Source organism: Mercenaria mercenaria, chromosome 17 (assembly GCF_021730395.1).
Source record: "Mercenaria mercenaria strain notata chromosome 17, MADL_Memer_1, whole genome shotgun sequence".
Classification (NCBI taxonomy): domain Eukaryota; kingdom Metazoa; phylum Mollusca; class Bivalvia; order Venerida; family Veneridae; genus Mercenaria; species Mercenaria mercenaria.
Genome location: NC_069377.1, coordinates 60,235,365 through 60,262,929, shown reverse-complemented (window position 1 = coordinate 60,262,929; position 27,565 = coordinate 60,235,365). Strand labels below are relative to the sequence as shown.

General features: G+C 35.8%; 1 protein-coding gene across 2 annotated transcripts; it reads right to left on the bottom strand.

Moving 5' to 3' along the window:
- Positions 1-1,832: 1,832 nt before the first annotated feature.
- On the bottom strand, positions 1,833-23,044 carry LOC123537224 (uncharacterized). Of its 2 annotated transcripts, none has more exons than XM_053528344.1 (3): positions 22,753-23,044; positions 5,462-5,580; positions 1,833-2,521 (listed from the first exon to the last, which is right to left on the bottom strand). In XM_053528344.1, the coding sequence occupies exons 1-3, from the start codon at positions 22,842-22,844 to the stop codon at positions 2,019-2,021; spliced, it is 714 nt and encodes a 237-aa protein (XP_053384319.1). In that variant the 5' UTR covers positions 22,845-23,044; the 3' UTR covers positions 1,833-2,018. The 2 variants fall into 2 exon arrangements, with proteins under 2 accessions (XP_053384319.1, XP_053384318.1); XM_053528343.1 differs by lacking the exon at positions 22,753-23,044 and adding an exon at positions 9,252-9,532.
- Positions 23,045-27,565: the final 4,521 nt, after the last annotated feature.

Here is a 27,565-nt window from a genome sequence, read left to right as displayed (position 1 = left end):
ATTTTGACCATGACCCCTAGCCGACCGGGTTCGAACCTGACGTGGCCTCTTTTCTCTAGGTACTGGCTTGCCCTTTGCAACAAGGTATCATTTATTAAAATCGGACATCAGGTTATGAAGATATGGCTCCTCAGACAAGGACCACCTCTCTTTTTAATATATGAAGAAGTATGCATATTTTCACGAAAAATGATACATTTTGAGACGGTCCTCCGACGAAACCGTCGGGGTAAAATTATACAAGTTATATATCCGTTTAGACAATGTTTGAATTTAATTTATAAAAGTTATTTCATTAAAATATCTTGTGTTTGGAACATTCTACAACTATTTGAAGTTAATGAAAACATGGACATTTTACGTACGGAATAGTACGGAAATACAGCTTTTTATTTTACCCTTTCACCGGTAGACGGGCGACATGCGATACGACATTATGAAAATATCGCTTCGTATTGTCGAGTGTCACTTCGCGTGTCGTGTATCGTTTGGAATTGTGGCGCGTCGACCCTCACCCAAACCCGCGACACGCGACATACGATACGACATTTGGAAAATGTCACTTCGCGTTGTCGAGCGTCGTTTGAAAATGACGCCGTCGCGTTTGTAGGGTCGACACACGACAACGCGAAGTGACATCGCGACAATACGAAGTGACATAGCGACAATGCGATACGACGCTCGACAACGCGAAGTGACATCGCGATATATCGTGCTTTTGAAAGGCGACATTTCAAAGTGGATACCGCGACATTGTCGTTTGGGATTGTCGCCGTCGTTTGCGATTGTCGGGTGTCACTTCGTAATGTCGCTATGTCACTTCGCGTTGTCGTGTGTCGACCCCGCAAACGCGACGGCGACATTATAAATGGCCCCGACAGGATTCCGTAGGAATGGGACTTTCGTCAGTTTACAATCATCACTAATAAACCAAATGAAGCTATTCTAAGCACGTATCACATCTTTTTATTTCAAAAGATAATGAATACAAGTACTTAATTGTAAATATTAAATTTATTTAGATCATGCATTCTCAATTGTTACATATATTGGAAGAAAAACGTTTGCTAGAAAATTATGATACGAGGAGAATTTTACATGTATCTATGTACTTTTTTTAAATTTGACGACATAATGAAATTAAATCTTTTATAGGCTAAGGCTTTCACATCTTCGCTGAAAATTGACCGATTTTCTGGTTGAAAATATGTAGAAGCATATAGTCGGATTCTTTTTCGGTTCGGTTTCAGTTCAGTGCTGTGAAATGAAAGAAAAATTATGTCACTTCTACGAAGATGGTTAATCGATTACTGTGAAATCATTTAATTTTGTGAGCACGAAAATTTCATGGTTTTGGTGAGAACTTCTATTTCGTTGGGATATGAATTCGCTGTTTTTAAAGACGCGCCACAAAATAACTGTATTCTTTTGTATTTCCATGATGGTAATTATACATGATATGATGACAAAACAAAGATATACAAGTATTTGTTTTAAATTACAGTGCATATATTAGGGCCCAAAAAATTTTTTTAATTCTTAAAAATTTTATTGAATTGATATAGCAATATTAAGAAAACAAAGTATTAGTTAATTTTTAAAACAATTTTGTTTTTACGAGTAAGAAATATTCATCTTATTTTTAAAACTATGCTGAAAAAAGATTGACTGAATTAGTTTTCGTGAAGTTTTGAAAACCATTTTTTCAGGGAAAGGGCCCAAATTTTCCACCTGAAAACTTTTATATAGTGCATATTTCCGTATGATAAAAAGATGTCATGAAGTTTTGTGGGGAAAAAGTAGGTATTGGGCGTGGGGGGTCTTTTTTAAAATTTTGAATATTTGAATATAAAATGAATGGGAATTTTACTTGTTCGTTTGGATTTGATTTCTTTTCTACGAAAAGTAGTCCCCTACGAATATCAACGATTTTCACTGTAACAAAAAAGTTAAACCAAAGAAAATAACTGTAGTCTGCATAAAAATTTCCTATTGTGTATGACGTTTTCAAGAAGTGCTTAATTAGTTTTTATGAATATTGCCATGTAATCAGCACGTCCGAACATTCTTCTGCCCCAGTAGTCCACTGAGTTGATCTTGGAATAAAGGAACTGTGGGTATATTGGATGTTTGTCCCAATTACATGCGTTAGGTGGCTCATTTTCCGAAACTACAAGGTGCCCATAGTCTCCATCACAGCCGCCATAACTTCTGTTAATGAGAAAGCGTCGTTCAAGTGATCCTGACCTGAAATCCCCAAGGATCGAGAAGTGGTTGAAGTTATTGACGGCAGTAAGATCCGAGTAGCTAGATGAAATCACACGAGTCTTGTCAAACCAGGAGTTCATGTCACTTCCGATTGCGTTGAATATGACGTAGGCAACTTCCTGCGTGCTATCATAGTAGGCATATTTGACATATTTTATACCGATATTAGCCCAGTTAGAGATTATGCCATTTCTGTAGTGGCTCGCATATGACCTTGCCATTGATATCGGTTTGTCAACACAAGTACCAACACCTAGTAAATAAAAAGAAGAGTTTTACAAGTTAAAGCATAGCAAAAGTTCCTTCTAATGCACATCTGTATAATTATATAATGATAATCTTGTAAAATTTCTGTTGCAATGTCTGTTTTAAATATTGGCCATCAGTGTGTGGAATCCCAGGATTAGACGCAAGGAGAAGACCAAACTTAATTACGAGTGGTTGGGGCATAAAAAGTAAAGTCCAGGGTATGTAGGACACATAGTATGAAGACATTTCAATGACTACAATATATTTGTCTTTAAGGCAAAATAAGTTTTGCTCTGATTTTAAGGTACTGTAGATAACAAGAGGGCCATGAGAAGTAGAGGTATAATACGGCACTCCTACTCCCTTGCCTATCAGCTAGCTTTTATGGCGACGTGGTAGTGTCCGCGTAGAGAACTAAAGGTCCCGGGTTCAAATCCAGGTCGGGCCAAGGACAGTTTTGGAATTTGTTTCTTATCATGCAAACAAGAGTACAAGTGGTCCAAATTCCATTGCTGTAGCTTCAAATACAGGAAGTTTGTCAGTAGGTCATGGTTAAGGTCAGTGAATGTCAGACACATTTGAAGAACCTTTCTACTAAGATTGAGAGTCCTAGACCCAAAATTTGCAGAGTTGTAAGGTTGTTTTGGTATTAAACATCACGGTGACATTGACCATTGTCCGCAGGGTCATCTACTGGTCAGGTCCAACCTCTCTAATAAGTTTGAAGGTCCTAGACCCAAGCATTGCCGAGTTATCAAGCATTTTGGTACTAAATGTCATGGTGACCTTGACCATGACCTTTGCCTTCAGGGTCATCTACTGGTCAGGACCAACCGCCCTACTAAGTGTGAAGATCCTAGTCATAAGCATTGCAGAGTTATACTCTTTTTTGGTACTAAAGTTTACAGTGACTTTGACTTTTGTCTTCAATGTCATCTACTCTTTAGGTCCAACCTCCCTATTAGTTGGAGAATTGCCGAGTTATGAAGGCTTTTTGCTTTATGTAAAACAAATGACTCCCGGGCGTGACCTCTATTCACCCAAGGGCATTATTTGAACAGTCTTGTTAGAGGACCACTAGGCAATGCTACATACCAAATATCAAAGGCCTAGACCTTGAACTTTCAGACAAGAAGTTTTTTTCCTGTATAAGTCTATTTAAAACTTGTGACACCCGGGTTGGGCCACTTTTCACCCAAGAATCATAATTGTATCAAATTTGGTAGAGGACCACTAGGAAATGTTACATACCAAATATCAAAGGCCTAGGCCTTGTACTTTCAGACAAGAAGATTTTTAAAGATTTTTCCTATATAAGTCTATTTAAAACTTGGGACCCCGGACAGGGCCTCTTTTCACCCCAGGGGCATAACTTGAACAAACTTGGTAAAAGACATCTAGGTAATGCTACATACAAAATCAGATAAGAAGAGTAAAGGTTTCAGTTAAAAATCGACTTTAGCTCCTGTGACCTAGTTGTGCAATGGACCGGCACTTAATTATCTGTTTGGAAAGTTAAAATTTCGCACTCAAAACGGATACTGGAGTCCTGGCCCCTACCTTACTGACATATATTCGCTTTATTTTTTCTGTTTAACATCCTAATGTAGTAATTTGATGCGCTAACAGTCTACGTCCTCGCACACAACAAACTTAGTGGTCACTGATCAAGTAATTCATGGCTGTAATTTAGTAGTACCTGTCCTAAATTTCGTGAGTGTGACATCCGGGCATTCGATGCGTGAAGTTGTTGCGCACAATGAGAAGGTCGCAATGAGGTTTGTTTTCACATATTGACCATGCATTTGAAGGTAACGAGGTATGTTAACCTTTGTGACAAATGAGCTGTTTGGCATGTTTTAACAACGCCACTTTTCCATCCTCGGGTTTAGTAATATGTAGTCTGCGGAGCGCATTCAGCCAGAGATTCGCCTCAATTTAGAAAGAATAATTTTAACGTCAGAGGTTTTTTCTATTATTTCTAAGGTCACGGAGTTTGAAGGAATTTGGTAGCGGGTCACCCAAGAAACATTTGTGTAAAACTATTTTGAAAACGGACCAGCAGTTTCAGACAAAAGATTTTCAAAGTTCTGTATAGGCATATAGGGAAAATAAGCAAAACCCCTTAGGGGCCATGGTTTTCGCTGAATCAAAAGATTGGCCAGCTTGTAAAGACAACAGTTTTTGCGATCAGCTGCTCAGTCAAGTGTGACTTACCAATTCTAAGTGTGAACAATGACCTTGATCATGGTAAATGAACAATATATTTATTATTTATAGAGTAGAGTCTTAGTGAAATCTTCGTCATAAAGGAGCATAGCCACCGGTTTGATGAAGATCTATCTAACGCTATAAATAGACCTGCCTTCACTGCTTCAATCTTCCTGACATGAATAAGTATTAGAAGAAATGACAATGTCTTGCATGCATAAGACTATATGAAAATGTAGGGTAAACATTAATGGATATATGTTATACATCAAATTAAAATACATAAAAATCTCTGCAGTAGGGTAGGCTCTCACGCTTATATGATTGCTCAAATCTATAAAGCAACTGACCAATCACAACATCGGCATTGGCAACCGTGTACGACCATTACAGACCGGGAACAGTCAATCCTCCATCAACGCAGAGTTAGCAGAATCCAGCTCTTCTATAAAATGGTATAATTAGTAGGTACTAGAGTCAACCCTAGTGCTTGAGCTGGCTATACTGAATTCACGCACTTGCTGTTGCTGAATTTATTATATACGTACTAAGTATAAAATGGCAAATAACCCGCTCTTTATCTTTTAGTACCAAGTAATGCATCACACTGCCAAATGATCCAGATGACAGGGAAAATACACAATATAACGGAATTAGTTATTAAACGTTGGTTTCAGTAGAAAAAATGAACTCAGTAGTAACGTTCTGTAAAAGAAGTATATAAAACAAACACCTGTTGTCCATGCCACATAGGCGTTTTGTCCGTTACCAGATGTGGCACGAAAAATCATCTCCCAGCCATCGTCTTCTAAGTCTTTCACCAGCAACGCCTGTGGTCCAGATGTCAACAAACTGAAATAGATATATTAGAGTATTTTAGACAGCAGATTGATAAATTTCATGCCTTTGCAATGGTTGTACTTGCAAATTTCACTATGTTGTATTTTGCAACTGATACTGATATGATAAACTGTAGATATCTTTCATACCGCTTTCAGTATTTTTTTTATAAACATTGCTGTTGTCATTTCAAGTTCCGGGTGAGGAAGTACTGGTTTTAACTCTTCTGGCCTATGGTATAAGACTCTTATGATGAGATGCGTGCTTTTACAAGAAATACATTCAAACCTTTTATTCGTGATGTCTTTTTTGTGAGTCCAGTGCAGTGTATGTCGTAGAAAACGATTTTTTTCATTTCGATTTGCAAATTTTTTATTTTTAATGTCTGATCTGGCTCATAATAATGACATCAGATTTGACAACACAAACGAGAAAAATAAGTTTCACTAGAAAAAAGAAGGAGGAAAAAAATCAAAGAGCAGAAAAGAAAACAACTTGTGTCGAAGATCACGTGGAAAATTCCTTTCGTGTTCAGTTTGATGAATGCGCCAGAAAGAGGGTTACCTTTTTCGTGTGGATTAATTTTATTTTATTTTAAATATTGATTTATTTGTAGGCATGGTTATTTGCCATATTTATTTCACATGATAGGGGGTTTGGCCTTTTATTCCAACCGAAATTCCGGATACTGCTTTGTATAGTTAATTTATGCTAATTTTTAAACCCACTTTATTGTGTTACTTTTATTGGTAGGAATATGACTAAGTTTTATACTACTGCTTCTGTATAAGCATTTGTTAAGGATTGTTGTGCATTTGTTAAGGATTGTTGTATGTTGTGTATAGTGTTGTTACTATGTCGTTGTTTCTATGTATTAAGTTTGTAACTCACTCTGCAACTCCTTAAAGGTACAAGGCTCTGTCATCTTAATGTAGGTATGGCTATTTTCATTCCTTTTTAGATAATCAACACCAAACTTATTACACAGTACGTACGTCTGGAACAAACATCCATAAACAGTGTCTTATATTTTTCGTTTTATACTTTGATATTTTGAGTAAAGTAAAGTATTTATGTGTTTAAATTTTGATATGCATAATTATAAAACTTTTTACAAATGTCACCTATCAATAAGGCAAAAACTGGCCTTTGAACCAAGGTAATTTGCATTTCAAAGTATCCTTGCTCTATTACCTCAATGTAGGTTTCAAACAGACTGACCTTAGCAATATCAGAACAATCGTCTTCTCTGATTGCACAACATTGACTGTTTGTCCTTCCAAAATACCCGTTGATCAGTATATGACTGTATATAGTGGTAAATGTGTTTATAGTAGCGAACTGTTTAGTCAATATTCATTGCTGCGTATTCAGAAGCTTTCCTATTAAGGAGGGGGTGAAGAAAACAACTACAACAGCAAATACCTTCTAAGCAAATACACCAACGTAATCGTCAACATATTTATAACACTTGGGTTATAATTTTCACGTTCCTTTTCAACTTTGAGTTTCACGCTCCTAGGTGGGATAAAATGATGTTTGTTGTGTTTCATTCATTGTACATCTTAATCCTTCCTCTTCATTTAACTTGAAAGTAAAAGTATCATTTAGAGCCCACATTCCTGATTAGACAATTATCATTTATCAGAATATTGGAATAATGGTCTTGATAACATCTAAGTTAAGTTTGAAACTCAGTACGAGTACCGAAACTTAGAGGTCAATTTCGCATATGGGTCATGATCAGTCAATAATTAGGTCACTAAATACAATAATAAAATCCTGCTCACACTACAAAGGCAATGTTTGTTTTTTCTCCAACATGTCTGTCTATGGTCTACAACAAATACACCAGTATCGTTATTTATCTTGCCTCCTACAAGTTTCTTGCATTTCTATTGGTCAATAGACGTCACGTGGAGACAGGATACATTCCATATCCTGCTAGTACATTTCAGGTATGAATTTTGGTTTTGAAAAATGGCTGCCGCTTTGTTAATTTACAAAATATTAGATTATAGCATGTAAGTAAAGGGTAGTCGGCCAGATAAAATCGTTACACAGCTTGTTGATGACAGGATACGGGATATACGCTGTCTCGAAAATCCATATCAGGCTCGAGCTTCATCTCCTGTTCTATCAGTACTACGTGCACTGCTTTGTTTGGCGCGGAGCTTTCTTTTGCTGCATCTTAGAGCAACTTTTATACTTGTATGTTGAATAGATTACTTAACAAAGACTCTATATGATAATAATTGAAGGGACAGAGTGTTTAACGAAACAATGCAAGTCTTTGTTACAGTTAAAATATGATCGAAGCAGGGAGAACAATTATTATACACCTCGCATATCTCGACATTCTTCTCCATGATAGTAATCATCGTCTTGTAAAAAAAAAGGGGGTGTGTGTGTGTGCTGGAAGTCCCAGTGTGGTGTATACCCGTATAAACGAAAAAGAAATAACATCCAATCTTTAAATTAGCATTTTTACAGTAGCTTACTACAAAAATGTAAGGTTCTAAGAAAATCGCATAATAAATCCTCAACTACTGATCCTTATTGTAGACAGAGCAACCAAAAAAGACTCGCATTCGTTAGATTTTATTTAGCCTTCCGTTCCTGATTTTAATTTATAATATTCTTCAGTCCAAAGAAAACTTGCCTAATGTTATCGGTTCAATTTTGATATTTAACGATATGGAAAGGAGTTTTATCTATCAGGCTGTAAAGCAGTAAATAAATTGGCTATATGTTCTATATAAAATTAACAATCTTCTGAGAGCTGTAACACATAGTCAGGCCCGTTTTAAAACGAGTTACTAGCCTTATGTTCTTAAAGGACCTATAAACCACAAAAAAAAAAACACCAAGAAAAGTAGGGGTCATATATCTTCTATGAGAGTTTTTTTTTGTCTGGCAGGTCAACACTATGGAATATCTTCCAAACTGACAGCTAAAATGTGGGTATAAACACATGAGTAATAAGAAAATCTCCTTGAAAATGCTATCAAAATGTCAAGTATATGTATAAGTAAATGAAATAAAAACAGAAACTGGCTTACATAAAACATGAAAATTCCACTTTAACTGGGAAAAAATTGAGGATTTTTTCTTTCCGCCATTATCCAACTAGCCCGGAAGTGCTGCTTGATTACCTATTTAGTACTATTTGACCTATCATTGAACGTTTTGTTTTGTTATTTTTATCCCGATAGCCGGTCTTTTGGAACGACGCCATTTTGTTCATAGAATAAATATTTGCACGATAAATAATTACAAATTATATTATAAAGTCAGCTTCAGGGAGGTTCTTTTTATCATAGCCAAATATCCCAAAATTAAGCAAAACCATTATTGTCCAATAAGAGTTATTGAAATCGTAGGGATTTTTTCCTCTCGTTTTATCAGCTTTTCCCCATTTTTTTAAACAAATTTTCTTATACATTGTATATTTTTTGATGTTATTCTCTTCTTCATCTTTTTATTCTAAAATTAAAGAATTTTAAAAAATCGAACTATTCATCAGATAATATATTCTTTTCTTTTCAAGACGGAAGAATAATGCATCACTTATATCCTCGGTCTGTCTTAGTAGGCAAGCTGTAACTTTTCAACCCGTCATATATGTCTAATTCCATAAGTAAGTCTCCTTTACATAATATAAGAAATGTAAATTTGCCTACCTTGAAACGCCGCCCCTTTGTCGGTTTTTAGTTTCTTCCATTTTATCTAATTTTCCTAACGCTATCTGCATCTTAATATCTATCTCGGTCATTTTCTCCAACAGTCTTTCTTCCATATATCTGGATACATATGGTTCTTCCGAGCAGACATGTTTAACACCTGCTAATATCATAGATATGTAGCACCAGAAAAACTCTAATTTGTACATATTTACAGACTACGGAAACTCCGAAGGATAATCATAAAAGAATCGTGCGTTGCTTAAGTACTACTTTAACTGAACCTTTTTAGCCAATCAGTGCAGTAAGTTTTCTTTCGTTCTAATATCCTTTTCGTATTTGTTTACTTTGATGTCGATTTCGAAATCAACATGTTGAAACTGACCAATCAGTGCAGACTTTTAAGTGATAGGGGTGTTACTTAAACAGTATAGATCAGTAGCTATGCTCTTTGTATTTATTAAGATATTTGCAAAACAATGAAAGTTAAAATGTCAATTTAGATATCTTGTTTTAGTACAAATGAATTTCTCCTTAAAGACGACTTATACTTGCATAGTTAGTTTGGTTTTGTTTTGTTTTATTTTGGTTCAAATGCCATTTTTCAAAACAATTTTCAGTTTTGTGACTGCGGCAAGTTAACCTAAAGCTATACGAGTAATGGCTTGTTCTCCTAGATGCAATTTACTGGCAACTTCTTTTAAAAAGGAAAGGCTTGGCTGGTTTTGGCATAGTCTACATAACTGGACAAGTGGGGGTAGGGGTCATTACGTAAGATTCTATGCAAAATATGATTGCGATTTTCTACTGCTGTTCCTATGGGAACGCCAGTCTTAACTTTAGAGGCAAGGTATTGAACAATTCTTGGCGTTTTGGGTTTTGAACTACTGGTGTCCAACCTCCATTTAAAATGTTAAGACTCTAGTACATCCTTTCAGGGGGGTGTTCTCTAACAAATTTCACAACTGCCCGTTAAATCTTTTTAACAATTACTACAATGGATAAATGTAAACTCAATCATGAATAATGTAAACGTAAAAAATGAGAAGTTGTCAGTTTATCGTACAGTTTGATTACAAGGTCATACGTGTTTACACGTTTTCAACCCAAAATTTCTCTACTTACAAAATGACCTTTCTACTTTTTGATTATGTTTTTGTTTTAGCTTGAGTTCAGGTTTTTCCTATACAAGACACACTAAAATATGGAACCCTGAGTTTAGGTTACAAAACGCAATCTTTAATGTTTACAAACATGATATTTACGAAAACGAACTGTACAGACTTACGTTTTATAGTTATATTCATATTGCTGTACACCCCCATTTTAATAATAGACAAACAAAAGAGCAACTGCAATCAGGAAACTTCCAATATTTCCGCATTGCGCAGCTTACGTCACAGGTCACTTGTTCCTGCAACCAATCACTGAATTCGTAACATATTGATCTCGGTTTGCGGCAGCTTCCCGGCTTTTCGTATCATACTAACACACACTTGGGTACCAAAAAACCCCCGAAAACAATACATAGGCTTGGAGCCGTAGCTACGTGTTATAGTTTTGTTCATATTGCTGTACACCCCCATTTTAATAATAGATAAACAAAAGAGCAACTGCAATCGGAAAACTTCCAATAATTCAGCATTGCGCAGCTTACGTCACAGGTCACTTGTTCCTGCAACCAAACACTGAATTCGTAACATATTGATCTCGGTTTGCGGCAGCTTCTCGGCTTTTTGTATCATACTAGCACACATTTGGGTACCAAAAAAACAAACAAAAACAATACATAGGCTTGGAGCCGTAGCTCCAAGCCAAAAATAGCGGAGGACTAATTGCCTCCTTTCAAATCGTCAAGGGAAACATTAGCCTGTCCGGAGTATAGAATACGAGACATCTGCATAAAAACGTATGTAGCATCCCGCTGAACGTCACCCCACCGAACGTCGAATCGACAAACGATAACCCGCAAAAGGTCGCCCGGACAAATGTCGTTGTGGCATCTCGCCGAATATTTATGTGCCAAATGTCGTTATGGCACTAAGCAAAACGTCGTTTATCTGCGATTCCGGAACGCCATTTTTACATCAGTTCTTTGATATTGTGAAATCATTAATATTCGTGGGGGACTAATTTTCGTGGATTTCATCTTTGAGTCAATCCACGAAATTTAATCCCAACGGACAAGTAAAATTTGCATTCGGTTTATGCTCAAAAGTTGAAATCAACGAATTCATATCCCCACGAAATTGCCATTTTGATCAAAACCACGAAATTTCATGCCCACGAAATTAAACGATTTTACAGTAGTACATCCGTGTCACATCCACACGAGATGGGACTTATATTCGTTAGCAAACTAGCCAGTACGGGACAGAGGCTATTAAGTGAAACCTTCAGCCAAGGCGATGGGGGATCTGTCTGGCATGAAACAAGCCTCTTAATAAGTCAACCATTTTTGACTTTTAAACACATATTTCTCTATGTGTGTCACAACAGTTACTACACGGAAAGGATCCGGCATGTCCCTTGAACACCTCATCTCCGCTCTTTGAGATAGGAACCGCGGTGTTTGCGTGCGACACTACATCTCACAGAGGCCAACATTTTTGCCAAATATTAAAAAACGATTGATTTTTGCTTGGCACTGCCAAATTGGACGCGTGCACTAACGGACATACATTTAACAACTATTGATTCTATACATTTAGGTTACCTGTTGCAACTATAAATATATGCCTATGTATACACACAAAGTGCATCATAGTGTTGGTAGATCTACACACCTTTGTGAGGAGGCTGTTGAACATTTTGGTGATAATCTCGCTGGTTTTTTTAAACGGGCATTCGAAATGCAAGAGTAGAATGAATGAACGTACGAACGAACGAACGAACAAAAGAACCAGTCAGTCAGCCAGTCAGCCAGCCAGCCAGTCAAATAAAATCAGATGAAATCAAATCAAATTAGTCAGTCAGTCAATCAGTCAGTAAGACAGTCAGTCTTTCACATGACCCAGAGTGTGTTGTAAACGGACGTGTTTGCTTGACAATACCGACATGATTATGCATAAAATTCATGAAATGTAGCTGAATAAAAGAATGTTATTTCGTATTTGATTAAATACATAGTTTCATCGATATATAGAATTGTAATCACTCGTCTTGGTGTTTAACTGAATGCTAGGAGTTGTCAAAGTAATATTATCTTTGGTCTCGGCCACCAACAATCCCGTTGGCTTCTACACACGTTAAAATACAAAAAAAAACGTTTATTGTCCTACATTTTGCAGATTACACGGCGATGTTCAAGGGATTGCCAGTTAAACGATCTTAAAGCGGGCTGTTTGACCATAGTTGTTGCAGGTGTATCTAGCTTCTGATGCTTGTACTCGTTTAACTTTGTATGTGATGAACTGTATCTAAGTAATATGATTTCATATTCTGTTTATAACACAGCTACTTCGTAAAATCGTTTTATGTCCATGTGGCAGTTAACTTGTGTAATTGCAGTTCATTGTCGTAATACTAGTATCTATTGACTGCTTTCTGCACCAGGTTCTATTTACGTTCTTGACATTCCGGAACGCTGCTCTCTCCATTGACTTAGAGTTCGGAGTAGTCAAAGGAACCTTCCATTCGTGAAATTTAATAAGGGTGAGAGAGTCTATTATCTACCTTGATATAATTAAAACAGCTTATAATTTAAAACGCTCACATGGAAACTTTAGAAGTTGATCAAGTGACAATTGACACGAAAGAGAACATGCTACTCTTATCTTGTAAAAAAGAGTTCTAATAACCCGAAAGAAAGCACATCTGTTTTGATGATGGAAGTTAACATAATTATAGGTTTTGTGCTATATTGGCATAGTTTCTGCGGCTCTGAACGATGGCTACGATGTCCCACAAGAAATCTTAGATCAGACTCAACTACCTGGCGGTGATGTCAACCTACAAAAACGCTTGGTGTCCACAGAAAAGCTGATACAACAACTTGTAGGACGGGTGGAATACCTCGAGAAATGAGAAAGGGAACAACTACTAGAGAACCAGATCCTTCGCAAGCAACCGCCGCACATTCATGCTTAAACAACTTTTGAAACGTCATAAACAGAAATAAAGCCGTATGTGTTCAGACAAAATATCATGTCATTGATTATGATTAATGCAGAGATGACGACAAAAACAAGGCAGCATTTACCCAAGATATGCTACAGGAATACAGATTGTCAGTCGGAATTTATCTGGTTACTAGTACATTTGGGAAACTCAATAGGACTTTTCCACCTTCGATTTCTAAGATATTTAAATAGCGAGTTAGCGAATATTCCTTGTGAATCACCTTTAGAGGTAGGGGACGGGGCTGGTGGAAGTTTAGCTCTAGATATTGTATCGTATATTTTGCATGCAATAGAATAACAATTACAATATACGAATTTCAAATATAAAATAATCTGGCAGTTAATTTCACAAAGTCAAGTCAGGAATATATCAGTTTTCGTCCGAAAATAAAACAACTCTCATATATTTAACATGATTATACTTCATATCTTAATGATATTTAGCAACATGTGTGTGATTACAATACATTCTACCATATTAATTAATTTTTCATGTTTCCTTGGAATATTAGGGATTCTTCTCCGACACGGCGGTGGGTGCACATCTCGAGAAGGCATAGAGAATGGACGGTCATAATTATATCTGTCTGTCAGGGGAACCGGCACATCAACTCAACGACGAGGGACCAGCGACTGCAGCAGCCAGCGACATGCGGGTACAACCGCCCTTTTTAGGGCGCCCTTGCAATATCTTCGGTATTTTGCCATCAACCACGTCTCGGGTCTCTGTCGTTTATGGTCTCATTGGCTGCGACAGTGACCCACTTTTGGCTTCAAATTTATTTGGATTTGTTGGCTACTACTCTATGGAAATTGCGTAGAGGTAAATTCTCTTCACCAGTTGGCTTCAAAAATGATCTTTAACGGCATATTCTGTGACATGCTGGGGGTCCGTTCTCTTACATAGCGTAATTCTATCCTCTGGTTGTTATGACCGGATGTACCCTTATTAAATTTAACTGACTGTGTTAAGTATTCACCTAGCGGGGATTGCATTTATCTACACTATCCCGTGACTTTGGAACGTGCTGGGGTAAGAGTTAGCACTACAGACCGGTTCAAGTTTCCCAGTGCCCCACTGTGTTCCTTTATTTGTTCGTTTTGTCCTCGTATGTTTGCTTTTGATGTGTGCACGCGCACGTGTGTTTTTGTGTGTGTGTGCGCGCGCGCGTGTGTGTGTGTGTGTGGTGTGCACGTCTGCATGCTTGGAGTTGCGATTTTGGGAGACTGCGTGCTTGAAACGCGGCATTCCTTGTCTAAAATTTATCCTTGTATTTTATGTTATATTCTATGACATGCTTGTGGACGAGGAATCGCGATTGCACAATTCCTAAAATCTTTAAATAAACTATATATTCTAAGTGAGTGAGTATTTAAAATCAAACCTTTTTGATGGCATTATTTAGTGTCGTATGCAACCTTTAAACTATCCGGATGTGTGACGCACTCCCTGTAGTTTTTTTCCGGATTCAAATACATTATATGTCAATAACATTTTAGATATGATAAACATGTTTAATTTTTTGTTCATTTTTTGTCATAAGTTGACGTCATGGGAGTGAAATAAAGTTCTTTTGGTATTACACTAATGTAATAAAAGCTTTGACGTTGACGTCGTTTTAAGTATAGGAGGTGTGAGTTTGACTGAATTGGTCTACAATAGGGAAAGAAAAATGCAATTTTGATATTTCAGCAGGAAAGCTTACATGCTTTGAAAAATGTAGGCCTATTACATTTGTGTCTTTCCACATTAAGTTTATTAAACTCTTTAAATAAAAATTGATAAAATTCTTGGCAGAACCTAGTATTTCATAATTTTATTCAAATCGTTCAATAAATTCAATATGAAAGAACTCAAGTATTATTCTCTATTTATGAGCTTAACCTTAATCAACATTCTTTCATTTTATATTACGAGTTCGTCTGTATGTGTGTACGTGTGGTTAGCGTCTTTTTCAACCTTTTTTAAGTTGTCAACGTGTATTATAGTGCTGCCTCACTGCAATATCATACCGCAGACACGAGAATGATACCCCACGCAGTCACATTATACTTACATCCAGTTGGTCAGTCATGGTACTATCCTCATAATGCTGAACGCCAAGCGGGGAAGCTGCAAGTACCATCTTTTGTCTTTGGTATGGCGCGGTTAGACAGCAACCTTTTACCTCCTAACTTGAAGCGAGCGTTCAGTCACTAGACTACCAAGGCGGTTTGTACAATATATGATATTTCAAAGTGTTCAGTCTTGAAAATACTTTTGTATACATGTTTTTGATGATAACACTCAATAGCTGAAGTAATGGTTAATATGTAGATGAATAATGAAGTTTTATCTTATTCAACGAATGTTTGAAAAAATCGTTCAGCAATGGGACTATCGTCTATTTACAATCATTACTAATAAACCAAATGAAGCCATTCTAAACACGCACCAGATTTTTGTATTTCAAATGATAATGAACACTAGTACCCTAATTGCAAGTATTAAATTTATTTAGGTCATGCGTTCTCAATTGTTATATGAAATGGAAAAATACAAGTATCACGGTGATACATCGTACAGCGGATATAGCTGGTCCAGTGAGCCAAAATAAACAAGAAGATCGAGGTATTTAAATTTTAAATCCGTATTAAATGCTTTTTTTGATAAAGGCCGTTTACATTTTTACTTCTGCAAATAGCTAGGGTGTACAGACAATACATTTGGAACATTTAAAGCACATTTTCATAGCCAAAAAGACGAAATTAATTGTGTAAAGTTCGGGTGCTCACCGCTGATTTGAGCAAACCTGCAAAGTTTCTTTCTTTTAGAAACGTAATTGCGTCAGTTATCAAAAATGTGAATCGTACAATTTGTTCATTGTAACCTTAAATCAATCCATGCCAAATACTGGAGCATTCCGTGTTCACCTCGCAGAGAAATTCACCATGAACTACACGCATAGACTGTACAGGGTATAGTTCCTCTTGCCTGTATACTGTAAGGGGGATAGTTTTTATCTGTGCGGAGTATAGATTAGAAGTACGTATCTGTAACGGATGGGAATGTTTATTCTTACTCGAAGTTGCAAAAATTGTACCATAATTATAGTACATACTTATATTTTCAGTTGTTTCTTTTATGTTTGCTTTAGGCTAAAACGTTCTTACAAATTTGATACATTAAAAATGGAATTTAAATTAGAAATTGAATTGTTCTATTTTTTTCATTGGTTATGGTTTAACTTATAATTAGGTTAGATTTTGGCAAGAATTATTTAAGTTATCTTATTGAAAAAAAAAATCATAGCAGACAAATTCTGAAAGAGATGCACTTCTTATCATAATTACAATGAAAAAGTTACACTGCTGTGATTTGTTACTAATATGTGATTAAATTTTCTAATTTTGCAGTTGCTGAAATAAACTTTTATTATTTTATCATCCTTGTCTTTTCTGGTGAAAAATATTCAGATGTTTCCTTAGAAGTGGGATAGAAGAGTGTTTTCAAATGTATTAATTTCCCTTGAAACAATATAGAGTGAATATAATTTAAAGAATGTGTTTTACCTAATGGCAAGTTTACTTGAAAACTCAGGAATTTGATGAGTTGTCATTCTTGTCAAGAGTTTCAGGCTACTTTATTACATGATAATAAAACATTTTGATTACAGTTTAGTAAGTACATGTATTTCTATTGCCTATGGCATTGTGGAAGTTCTATGGTACAAAGCATATTCATCACCCCAAGTTATGTGTTTAAATATTTTCATGGAATAAAGCTGTTTTGCAATTTCTAAAATGTATGAGTTAGATGAGAGTGATAGTCTGTAATATATTTAGCCTTAGTCATTGTGCAAGATTTAATTAGAATAAATAGGATTCTTTCCAGCAACATAATAGCTTCTTATTCTATGTAGACATTGATGAATTGGAATATTTTCTTCAAAAGAATGTTGTTAGGAATTTAAACTAGATTTTAGAAATAATCAAAAATACTAACTCAAGGGTCATAACTATTCGCAAAAACAAAACTTCAAGTGGGTATCTTCACAAGCTGATTAACATGCAATGTGAAATGTAATGCACAATCTGAAGAGCCATAATTGGACAACAAGTGCACATATTTGCATGTTAACATGTCCACACAGTGCAAATCAAGGACAATTGTAAATGCATAATTCAAAAACAAAATTGATTTGATATCTAAAACATTTTTATTTTCATACGATCTATTTTTCAAAATGAATGCAGTGCCAGAAAAGATATGAATGTAAGTACAAAAAATTATAAGTAAGTACTTTTATCAGAAAGACCCCTAAATGTTTACAGCATGCATCTTTTGACAATTCATTGTTTAATGTATCACAATTTTATGCAGATACACAAACATGACTATTAATGAAAAAAGAAGAATAAGCATATCAATAATACTTAGTAATGAAATGAGGTTTCATAAAATAATGTTCCATCATCTTTTTTAAGCTTCATGTTTTGGCTCCACATTTGTACATTCTTAAAAGATAAAATGGAAATATACTGGCCATGATCTCTTGCAAAACCTATGAAATTTTAGATTCTAAGATTGATTGGGCAATCAACGTGATCTCTGTATTTATCGGTATTGCTTATTCATTTAACAAGTTTGGTTTAGATATTGTTTTAAGCTGACACACTTATCAGAAACATAACACCTGTCCTACTTTAACCGACCACATGAGCTGCAATTAATTGTCTAAAAGTGACGACAAAATCCTGTAAAACATCAAGAAAGTGTATGGTTAAATATTGTGTTAACAGCGGTAACTTTAAGTAATCATATTGAATGAAACCCTCAGTAAATCTCGACTTTCTTCGTCTATACACCGTACAGGATATTTCTGAAAACGGTCTATACCCCGTACTGCAAATGTCTATACTCCGTACACTCGTGTCAAAATTCATTTGGGTGATACAAAAAAAAAAAACTGTTATAGTCAAATATCCAGGATTTTTCGTAAGAATATTGAATAGAAAATAAAAGAGAATTGCCGATTCAGAATTTCGATTAATCGTCATTTACCGATCTACTTTACTAAAATATGCACAAAGGTAAAGATTCAACAGTGAGCAAACGGAACATCAGCCTATATATAAACTCCACTGTGCATGTTGCCAGCAATATGGATGTATTTTTGGGGAATTACATATAGAAATTCGCATTATAATATTCTTTTTTTCTTATTTTAAATGTGTTGAAATAATGTTAAATCTTACCAGTGGTAATGCAGATTTTCAAAACACGCCATTATTTACAGCTCAATAACTAGCTATATCCGCTGTACGATGTATCACCGTGAGTATTGAAAAACGTTTGTTAGAAGATTATGATACGAGGAGATATGTGTATCTATGTATTGTTTTTTTATATTTGGCGACATAATGAAAATAAATCTTTTTTAGTGAATATGATTTAATCTAACTTAAGGACAATTTCACATATTCACCGAACCGAAACCGAGTTCGAATTGATACTGTTTCTTATTCGTTTCGTAAACGAGTAGAGCTTAAACATTTACACCGAATATTGACGAACTTCTGGTTAAAAATGTGTAGAGACATGGCTTTTTTGGTTCGGTTTCGGTTCAGTGTGTATGTTAAATGACCTGAACAGTTAGATAGAAAATATATTCTTTTTACGATGATGGTTAGTCGACTGCTGTGAAATCATTAACTTTCTTGAGCATGAAATTTCATGGTTATAGTGAAAACTGCCATTTCGTTCGGATATGAATCCGTTGATTTAAGATGATTTTAAATAAAAAAAAATGAATGGGAATTATACTTGTTCATCGTTAATATACTCGACCACGAAAAGTAGTCCCCCACAATTATCAACGATTTCACAGTAATATTAAATGTAAAATAAAGATTGCATATTAATTTATAGATTTCCTATTATGTATGACTTTAAGTGTCTAATTAGTTTTTATGGATATTGCCATAAAATCAGCTCGTCTTTTGTTCCAGTAGTCCACTGAGTTGATCTTGGATTAAAGAAACTGTGGGTATGTTGGATGTTTGTCCCAGTTGCATAATGATAGGTGGTTCATTTTCCGAAACTACAAGGTGTCCATAGTCTTTATCACAGCCGCCATAATATTTGTTTATAATGAGAAAACGTCGTTCAAGTGATCCTGGCCTGAAATCCCCTAGGATTGAAAAGTGGTTGAAGTCATTGGCCGCAGTAAGGTCCGAGTAGCTGGATGAAATAACACGAGTCTTGTCAAACCAGGAGTTCATGTCACTTCCGCTTGCGTTGAATATAACGTAGGTAACTTCCTGCGTGCTATCATAGTAGGCATATTTGACATATTTCATACCGATATTGGCCCAGTTAGCGATTCTACTGTTTCTGTAGTGGTCCGCATATGACCTTGCCATTGATACAGGTTTCTCAACACAAGTACCTACACCTAGTAAATGAAAAGAAGAGTTTTATGAACTTGATCAAGGTAACTGAATAAGCGAATCGATGCATCAGTATTTATTGCTTTCTTAAAGTCATCAGCTACATTCACTGTATAGAACAGTCTATGAAGTGAAATCTTCGTCATCAAGGAGGATAGCGACCGGTCTTGGTTTTTTAATGATGAAGATCTCTATCTACGGGTATAAGTAGATCAGCATTCACTGCTTCACTCTTCCTGACAGGAATAGATCTAATAAGTTTTAGAAAAAATGAAAAAGTCCTGCATGCATAAGACTGTTTGAAAAAGTAGGGTAAACACTAATGGATATGTGTCATACATCAAATTCAAATAATTAAAATCTTTACAGTAGGGTAGGCTGTAGCGCTTATATAATAACTCCAACCTATAAAGCAACTGACCAATCACAGCCATGGCAATGGCAATAAGTGTACGACAATTACAGACCGGGAACAAGTCAACCCTGCCTCAAAGCAGAGTTAATAAAATTCAGCTCTTCTATGACGAAGGTATAAATAGTACGCACTAGAGTCAACCCTAGTGGTTTAGCTTAGCTGAGATAAACTGAACTCGTGCATTTGCTGTTGCAGAATCTATTATATACCAAATTATTATGAGATATTTGTAATGCCCTGCTGAATTGCATCACGCAATAAGTTTGAAATGGCAAATAACTCGTTCTTTGTCTGGTGGTACCAAGTATGGCATCACACTTTGCCAAATGATCCAGATGGCGAGAGGAGATGATTTGAACACAAGCAAACGGAATTACCTATAAGACGTTGGTTTCAGTAGAAAAATTGACTCTTTTAGTAGTTATTTGTGAAAATGAAGTATACAAAATAAGCACCTGTTGTCCATGCGTCATAGGCGCTTTGTCCATTACCAGACGTGGCGCGAAAAATCATCTCCAATCCATCGTCCTCTAAGTCTTTCACCAGGAACGCCCGTGTTCTAGATGTCAACAAACTGACATATATATATTTGCCGATACCTCTCAAAGTATTTTAGACAGCAGATTTCAGTGAATTGCATGCTTTTGCGATGGTTGCATGTTTAAATGTCACTATTTTGTATGTTGTAACTTATACTGATATGATAAACTGAAGATATCTTTCATAACGCTTTCAGTATTTTTCATAAACATTGCTGTTGTCATTTCGAGCTGCGGGTGAGGAAGTAGTGGTTTAACTCGTGTAGCCTACAGTATAAGACGCTTACAATGAGATGTGTGCTTTTGGACGAAATACATTCAAACCACATGGTAACCTCTGATAATAATTGATGAGACTGCGTTTTTAACGAAACAGTGCTACTCTCGTGATAGTTAGATGATCGAAGCAGCGATAAAAATTGTAAATACCTATCGCATATTTCGACATTCTTCTCAGTTCATATTAATGCTTGATAGTAATCATCGTCTTGTAAAGAAAATAATAGTTAAAAGAAACAAGGAAGCAAACATATCTAAAAAGGGATAAAAGGTCGCAGTTTGCGAATCATCTTTCTAAAGTTGTTTAAATTCTACAAACAAATATTTCTCAATAAACATGGAACGACAGATTAGGCCTAGGTAATAAAAGAAAATAGAGAAAAAAAAACAGTGTACATATACGTTTGGTTAATTTCAATAAATGTAAGGGTTCAATTGTAATTTCTTGTGTGTTTAAACGTATAAAACCACACTGACGCGTTGACAAACCCGTGAATTGCGTTTACTATTCTTGGATGCTTTGCTATTTGGCCCAATATGCCCGTATAGGTGCACAAGGAGTAACATTCTATCTTAATAATTCTTACAGTAACTTCCACTTTTTTCTATTTAACTACAAAAATATCAGGTCCTAAGAAAATCGTTATAAATTTTCAACTATCGACCTTTATTATTGACATAGCAACCAAAAAGGCTCGTATTCGTTAAATTACATTTAGTCTTCCGATAAAAATACTGTTCCCGATTTTAATTAAAAATATTCTTAAATCCAAGTAGAAGTCGCATTAGCTTATCGGTCCGATATTACAGGGCAAATATATATATACTGTTATACGCTGTGACATGAAAAGAAAAAAAAAGAAAAAAGAAAAGAAGAAAATAAATTGATTCAGTTTTAGCTATCATTGAATGTTGTATTTTGTTTGAAATCTCTCTAGCCAATGTTTTTTATTCATACATTAAATGTTTGCACGACAAATAATTCCGAATTATACTATACGGTCGGCTTTAAACACGTTCTCTTTTATCATAGCCAAATATCCCAAAGATAAGCACATCCATAATTGACCAATAAGAGTTATTGAAATCGTAGGGATTTGTCTTTTTTTCCATCTTTGTAACATATTTTTCTCACAAACATTCCTATGTTCTTCTCTTCTACAATTTTTGAAATTTTTTCTTGTGTACATTTTTAGTGCCTGGACTAGGACTTGAATCCCGGACCTCTGGACCTCTGGAATGACAGTCAAGCGTGTTATCAACAGAAAACCGTACCACCTATAAACTGTATATATGCCTTTACTATCCATACTGTTAGTATAGTGGTTTAAGTTTCTAACAAAATTTCGTTACACCCTTTTACAATGTCAACAAATCTATCAATTATCATGTGTAAGTATTTTTCTTCCTCAACATAACAATGTGACTCTGCGTAATTGCAGGATTACATGAATAGAATGTGGTTTTAAATCCATTGTAAAGAAATGAAACAAAAACGATATTTCTTTTTATTTTAAGATTAAAGATTTTTACAAAATCAAGCTATTCATCAGATAATTCTTTGTCTTCTCAAGGCGGACAAATATTGCATCTTGTATTCCCCTTAGTCTATCTTAGTTCAGACTAGGCAACCTGGAACTTTTCAACCCGTCACATGTCTAATTCTACAAGCAAGTCATCATTTTGCATAATATAAGAAATGTAAATTTGCTTACCTTGAAACGCCGCCCTTTTGTCGGTTTTTATTTTCTTCCAATTTATCTAATTTTCCTAACGCTGTCTGCATCTTTATATCCATCTCGGTCATTTTCTCCAACAGTCTTTCTTCCACATATGTGGATTCATATTGTTCCTCCGAGCAGACATGTTAAACACCTGCTAATATCATAGATATGTAGCACCAGAAAAACTTTAATTTGTACATATTTACAGACTACGGAAATTCCGAAATATAATCATTAAAAAATCGTGCGTTGCTTAAGTACAACTTTAACTGAACCTTTTTAACCAAGCAGTAAGTTTTCTTTCGTTCTACTATTCTTTTGTTTACTTGTAAAATCCTGATTTGATATCAATATGTTGAAACTGACCAATCAGTGCACACTTTTAAGTGATAGGGGTGTTACAGTATAGACCAGTAGCTATGCTCTTTGTATTTATTAAGATATTTGCAAAACAATAAAAGTTAAAATGTCAATTTAGAAATCTAGTTTAAATACAAATGAATTTTTCTCCTTAAAGATGGCGTATATTTGCATAGTTAGTTAGATTTTGTTTTGTTTTAATTTGGTTTAAATGCCATTTTCAAAACAATTTTCAGTCTTGTGACTGCGGCCAGTTAAGGAGGTAGGTTACCTTGTTACAAGGGTAAATTCAAATTAGTTGAACCGCAGCATCTTTTTGTATTTCGTGTAATATGAAGTTTTAACTGCTAAAATCTCAGTTTCGTTTGTATCTGTCCCTTCAAGTTCAGTTTTTATACAGCTTTGAAGAGCATGACCCTCCAAAGGTATTTCATATTGAAAGAAGAAGGAAAATGCGGATATTTAACACTTTTCAGTGTATTTTAGTTTCATTGATATCTGTAGAAGTCAGTATAATCTATAATTTTACTAGTATGCACGTTAGCTTTCTAATATAAGCTTAAAATGTATATGTCGCGGCGCTCGTGTTTCCATGGTAACGCATTTTCTCTCATTTTTAAACAACTATGTATAAAAATTGGGGTTTTCGACGGCTTCAGTGCCATTCTGTTAATGACCAACATGGAATATTTGGGTAATATTATTAGCAAAATACCAAGCACTATACATGGTACCCTATTTTTCTTAAAGTTTAAAGTAACCATGGCAACAGAGATGTTTAAAATGGCTTATACCTTGCTTTTTGTCGTAATTCCTTATAAAATAATATTGAATAAGATTATCTTTCTAGTTGATGTAGCTTTAGAACATATTATTTCTAATGTAAGTTATATTTTCGTGTTATCTGCATTGATTCAAACAAATTTCTAAGCTTAGAATACTTACAGCAGTACTCTCGTCTGGCATTTTTCATGGAAAAATCGTTCAGCATGCTACTATTATTCTCATGGATATTGTTGAAATGAAAATAAAAAGCCGAAGCTGTGTTTCTTAAATAGACTAGTGTCAACGCTTTTGAATTTTACATTTAGATACATACGTCACGGGCTTCGTTTCCATGGTAACATCAATTCAATTCAAGAAACCACAATTTTCTACTGAAATTTGAACAATTTTAGATCTTAGTTTTAGTATATAAGTAACAAATTATCAACGGAACCTGTAAAATAGGTACATGTATTACAAATCAAACTGCTAGATTTTTTATTTGAAAATGGCCGTAACAAGTAACCTCTCACCCAACTATATTCCAAATAACATTGGTTACCATCATCCATTTTCTTACATTCCGCATAACATTTCAATATAACTACATAAAATAAGCAAAATATTGATTATTATTCAGAGCAAAAAACTCATAAAAAATATTTCAGCAAATAATGGTTATTTGAAAATAGTTTGAATAAAGAAAATGCACAGAGATACGTACTTTCAAGATAAAAGCTATTAATTTTGCGCGGTAACTGACACGTAACGTCATGACGTCATTTTAAGGCAACATTGTTTTGAAGCGTTTCTGCGGCAATTTATTCATTATTTCTGCATTATTTAACCATAAAGCGTCAGATCGAAGACAGGTCTATGATTTGTTTTCAGAAGAATGAATATACAAACACATTTAGTTTGTCGTAAACGTCGTCGTAAATCGTCACGTTAGCTTCCGGTTGGACATGCGCACATACAAATATAAAGGTAACCTACCTCCTTAACCTAAAGCTATACAAGTAATGACTTGTTCTCCTAGATGCAATTTACTGGCAACTGCCCCGCACGATTAGTGAAAAAATAGCGGAGGACTAATTGCCTCCTTTCAAATCGTCAAGGGAAACATTAGCCTGTCCGGAGTATAGAATACGAGACATCTGCATAAAAAAGTTAGTTACATCCCGCTGGACGTCGCCCCACCGAACGTCGAATCGACAAACGTGAACCGGCAAAAGGTCGCCCGTCGAACGTTATCTGGACAAATGTCATTGTGCCTGCTCGTCGAATGTTTCTCTGCCAAACATCGTTATGACATTAAGCCAAATGTCGTTTATCTGCGATTCCGGAATGTCATTTGTAAATCAGTTCTTTGATAGTATATCCGTGTCACATCCACACCAGATGGGACTTATGGTCCCCTCGTTTCTAAATTCGTCAGTAAACTAGGCAGTACGCGACAGAGTCTATTAAGTGAAACCTTCAGCCAAGGGTATGGGTGATCTGTCTTGCATGAATCAACCTTCTTGGGGACGGCTTGCGGATAGCCGGCAAGAAGAGATGATCCCGAGCTTCCCAATACCTACGCTCAACAAAGGGTGCGAGAGAGGAGGGGCACATCAACTCAACGACAAGGGACCAGCGACTGCAGCAGCAAGCGACTTGCGGCTACAACCGCCCTTGTTTGGATTTGTTAGTTAATACTATACGAAAATTGCATAGATGTAAAATCTCTTCACCAACTGGCTTGAAAAATTCTCTTTGATGGCATGCCTGGTGACATGCCGGGGTCCGTTCTCTTACATAGTGTAATGCTATACTGTGGCTGTTATAGCCGGATGTACCTTAATTAAATTCAAAGACTGACTGTGTTAGGGATTCACCTAGCGGGGATTATTTTTATCTACATTGTCCCGTGACTTTGGAACATGGTGGGGTAAGAGTGAGCAATACTAACCGCTTTAAGCTATCCAGTGGTGTTTTTGCCACTGACAATTCCAAGGCAGTGCCCCACTGTGTTCCTTTATTTGTTCGTTTTGTCTTCGAATACTTGCTTTTTATGCGGTACGAGCGCGCGTGTGGGTGTTTGTGTGTTTGTTTGTGCGTGTGCGTGTGTGTGTGGTGTGCGTGTGTGTGCGTATGAGTGTGCGTTTGTGTGTGTGTGTGTTTGTGCGTGCGCGTGGCCGTCTCTGTGTGTGTGTGTGTGTGTGTGTGTGTGTGTGTGTGTGTCCACCTGCTTGGATTTGGGATTTTGGGAGGCTGCGTGCTTGGAACGTGGCATTCCATGTCTAAAATTTATCCTTTTTTTTGTGTTATATTCTTTAATATGTTTGTGGACGAGGAACCGCGATGGCTCAGTTCCTTAAAGTTTTAAAAAACTATATATTCTAAGTTAATAAGTAGTTAAAATCAAACCTTTGCACGGCATTACGGCATTATTTAATGCCGTATCAAACGTTTAAACTATCCGGAAGTGTGAAGCAGTCCCTGAAGTTTTTCCGGGTTTAAATACATTATATGTCAATAAACTTTTAGTGGCGTAATAAACATGTTTAATTTGCTGTTCATTTTTGTCACAAGTTTGGCGTCATGGGAGTGAAATAAAGTTCTTTTGGTATTACACTAATGTAATAAAGGCTTTGACGTTGACGTCGTTTTAAGAATAGGAGGTGTTTGCCGGACTGACTTGGTCTACAATAGGAAAAGAAAAATGAATTTTTGATGTTTCAGCAGGAAAAGTTTACATGTTATAAAAAGAGTAGGCCTGTTACATGTGTGTCTTTCCGCATTGAGTTTATTAAACTCGTTGAATAAAATTTATAAAATGCTTGGCAGAACCTCGCATTTTATTATTTCATTCAATTTTTCAATACATTCAATCTGAAAAGAACTCAAGTAATATTCACTATTTATGAGCTTAACCTTAATCAACATTCTTTCATTTTATATTACGAGTTCGTTTGTATGTGTGTGCGTGTGGTTAGCGTCTTTTTCAACCGCTTATAAGTTGTCTGCGTGTGCCAGTGAGCACAAGGCCAAACTTTATAGTGCTGCCTCTCTGCAATGTTAAGCCGTAGACACGAGAATGATACCCCCTGCAGTCACATTATAATTTCTTCCAGTTGGCCAGTCCTGGTACTATTCTCATGATGCTGAACGCCAAGCGGGGAAGCTGCTAGTACCATTTTTTGTCCTTTGTATGGCGCTGTCAGACAGCGAACCTATTACCTCCTACACATGAAGCGAGAGTTCAGTCACTAGGCTACCAAGGCGATTTGTACAATGTATGGCATTTCAAAGTGTTCAGTCATGAAATTTTGTTTGTATGCATGTTATAGATAATATGTAGATGAATAATGAAATTTCATCTTATTCAACGAATGTTTGAAAGAATCGTTCAGGAATGGGACTATCGTCTGTTTACAATCATTACTAATAAACCAAATGAAGCCATTCTAAACACGCACCAGATCTTTGTATTCCAAATGATAATGATTACAAGTACTTAATTGTAAATAAAATCTGGTAAGTAGATCCCTCATAAGCACGAGAACAAGACAAACAGTGAAAATTGCAGACTCGGTTTCATTGAGTCTGTTCATGAGCAGTAATGGAAAATGCAACACTGCCCACACCCCCTAGCACCGGCTTAAGCAGTATTCAATCTGCAAATCTAAATGAG

Bases quoted from the DNA above. Each gene is read 5' to 3' on its own strand.
- LOC123537224 (XM_053528343.1), bottom strand. From the start codon at position 9,460: ATGTACAAATTAGAGTTTTTCTGGTGCTACATATCTATGATATTAGCA. The intron at 5,581-9,251 runs GTAGGCAAATTT...TATCTATTTCAG, and splicing joins CAAAGGGGCGGCGTTTCAAG to TTTGTTGACATCTGGACCAC. The intron at 2,522-5,461 runs GTGTTTGTTTTA...TTTATTTACTAG, and splicing joins CTATGTGGCATGGACAACAG to GTGTTGGTACTTGTGTTGAC.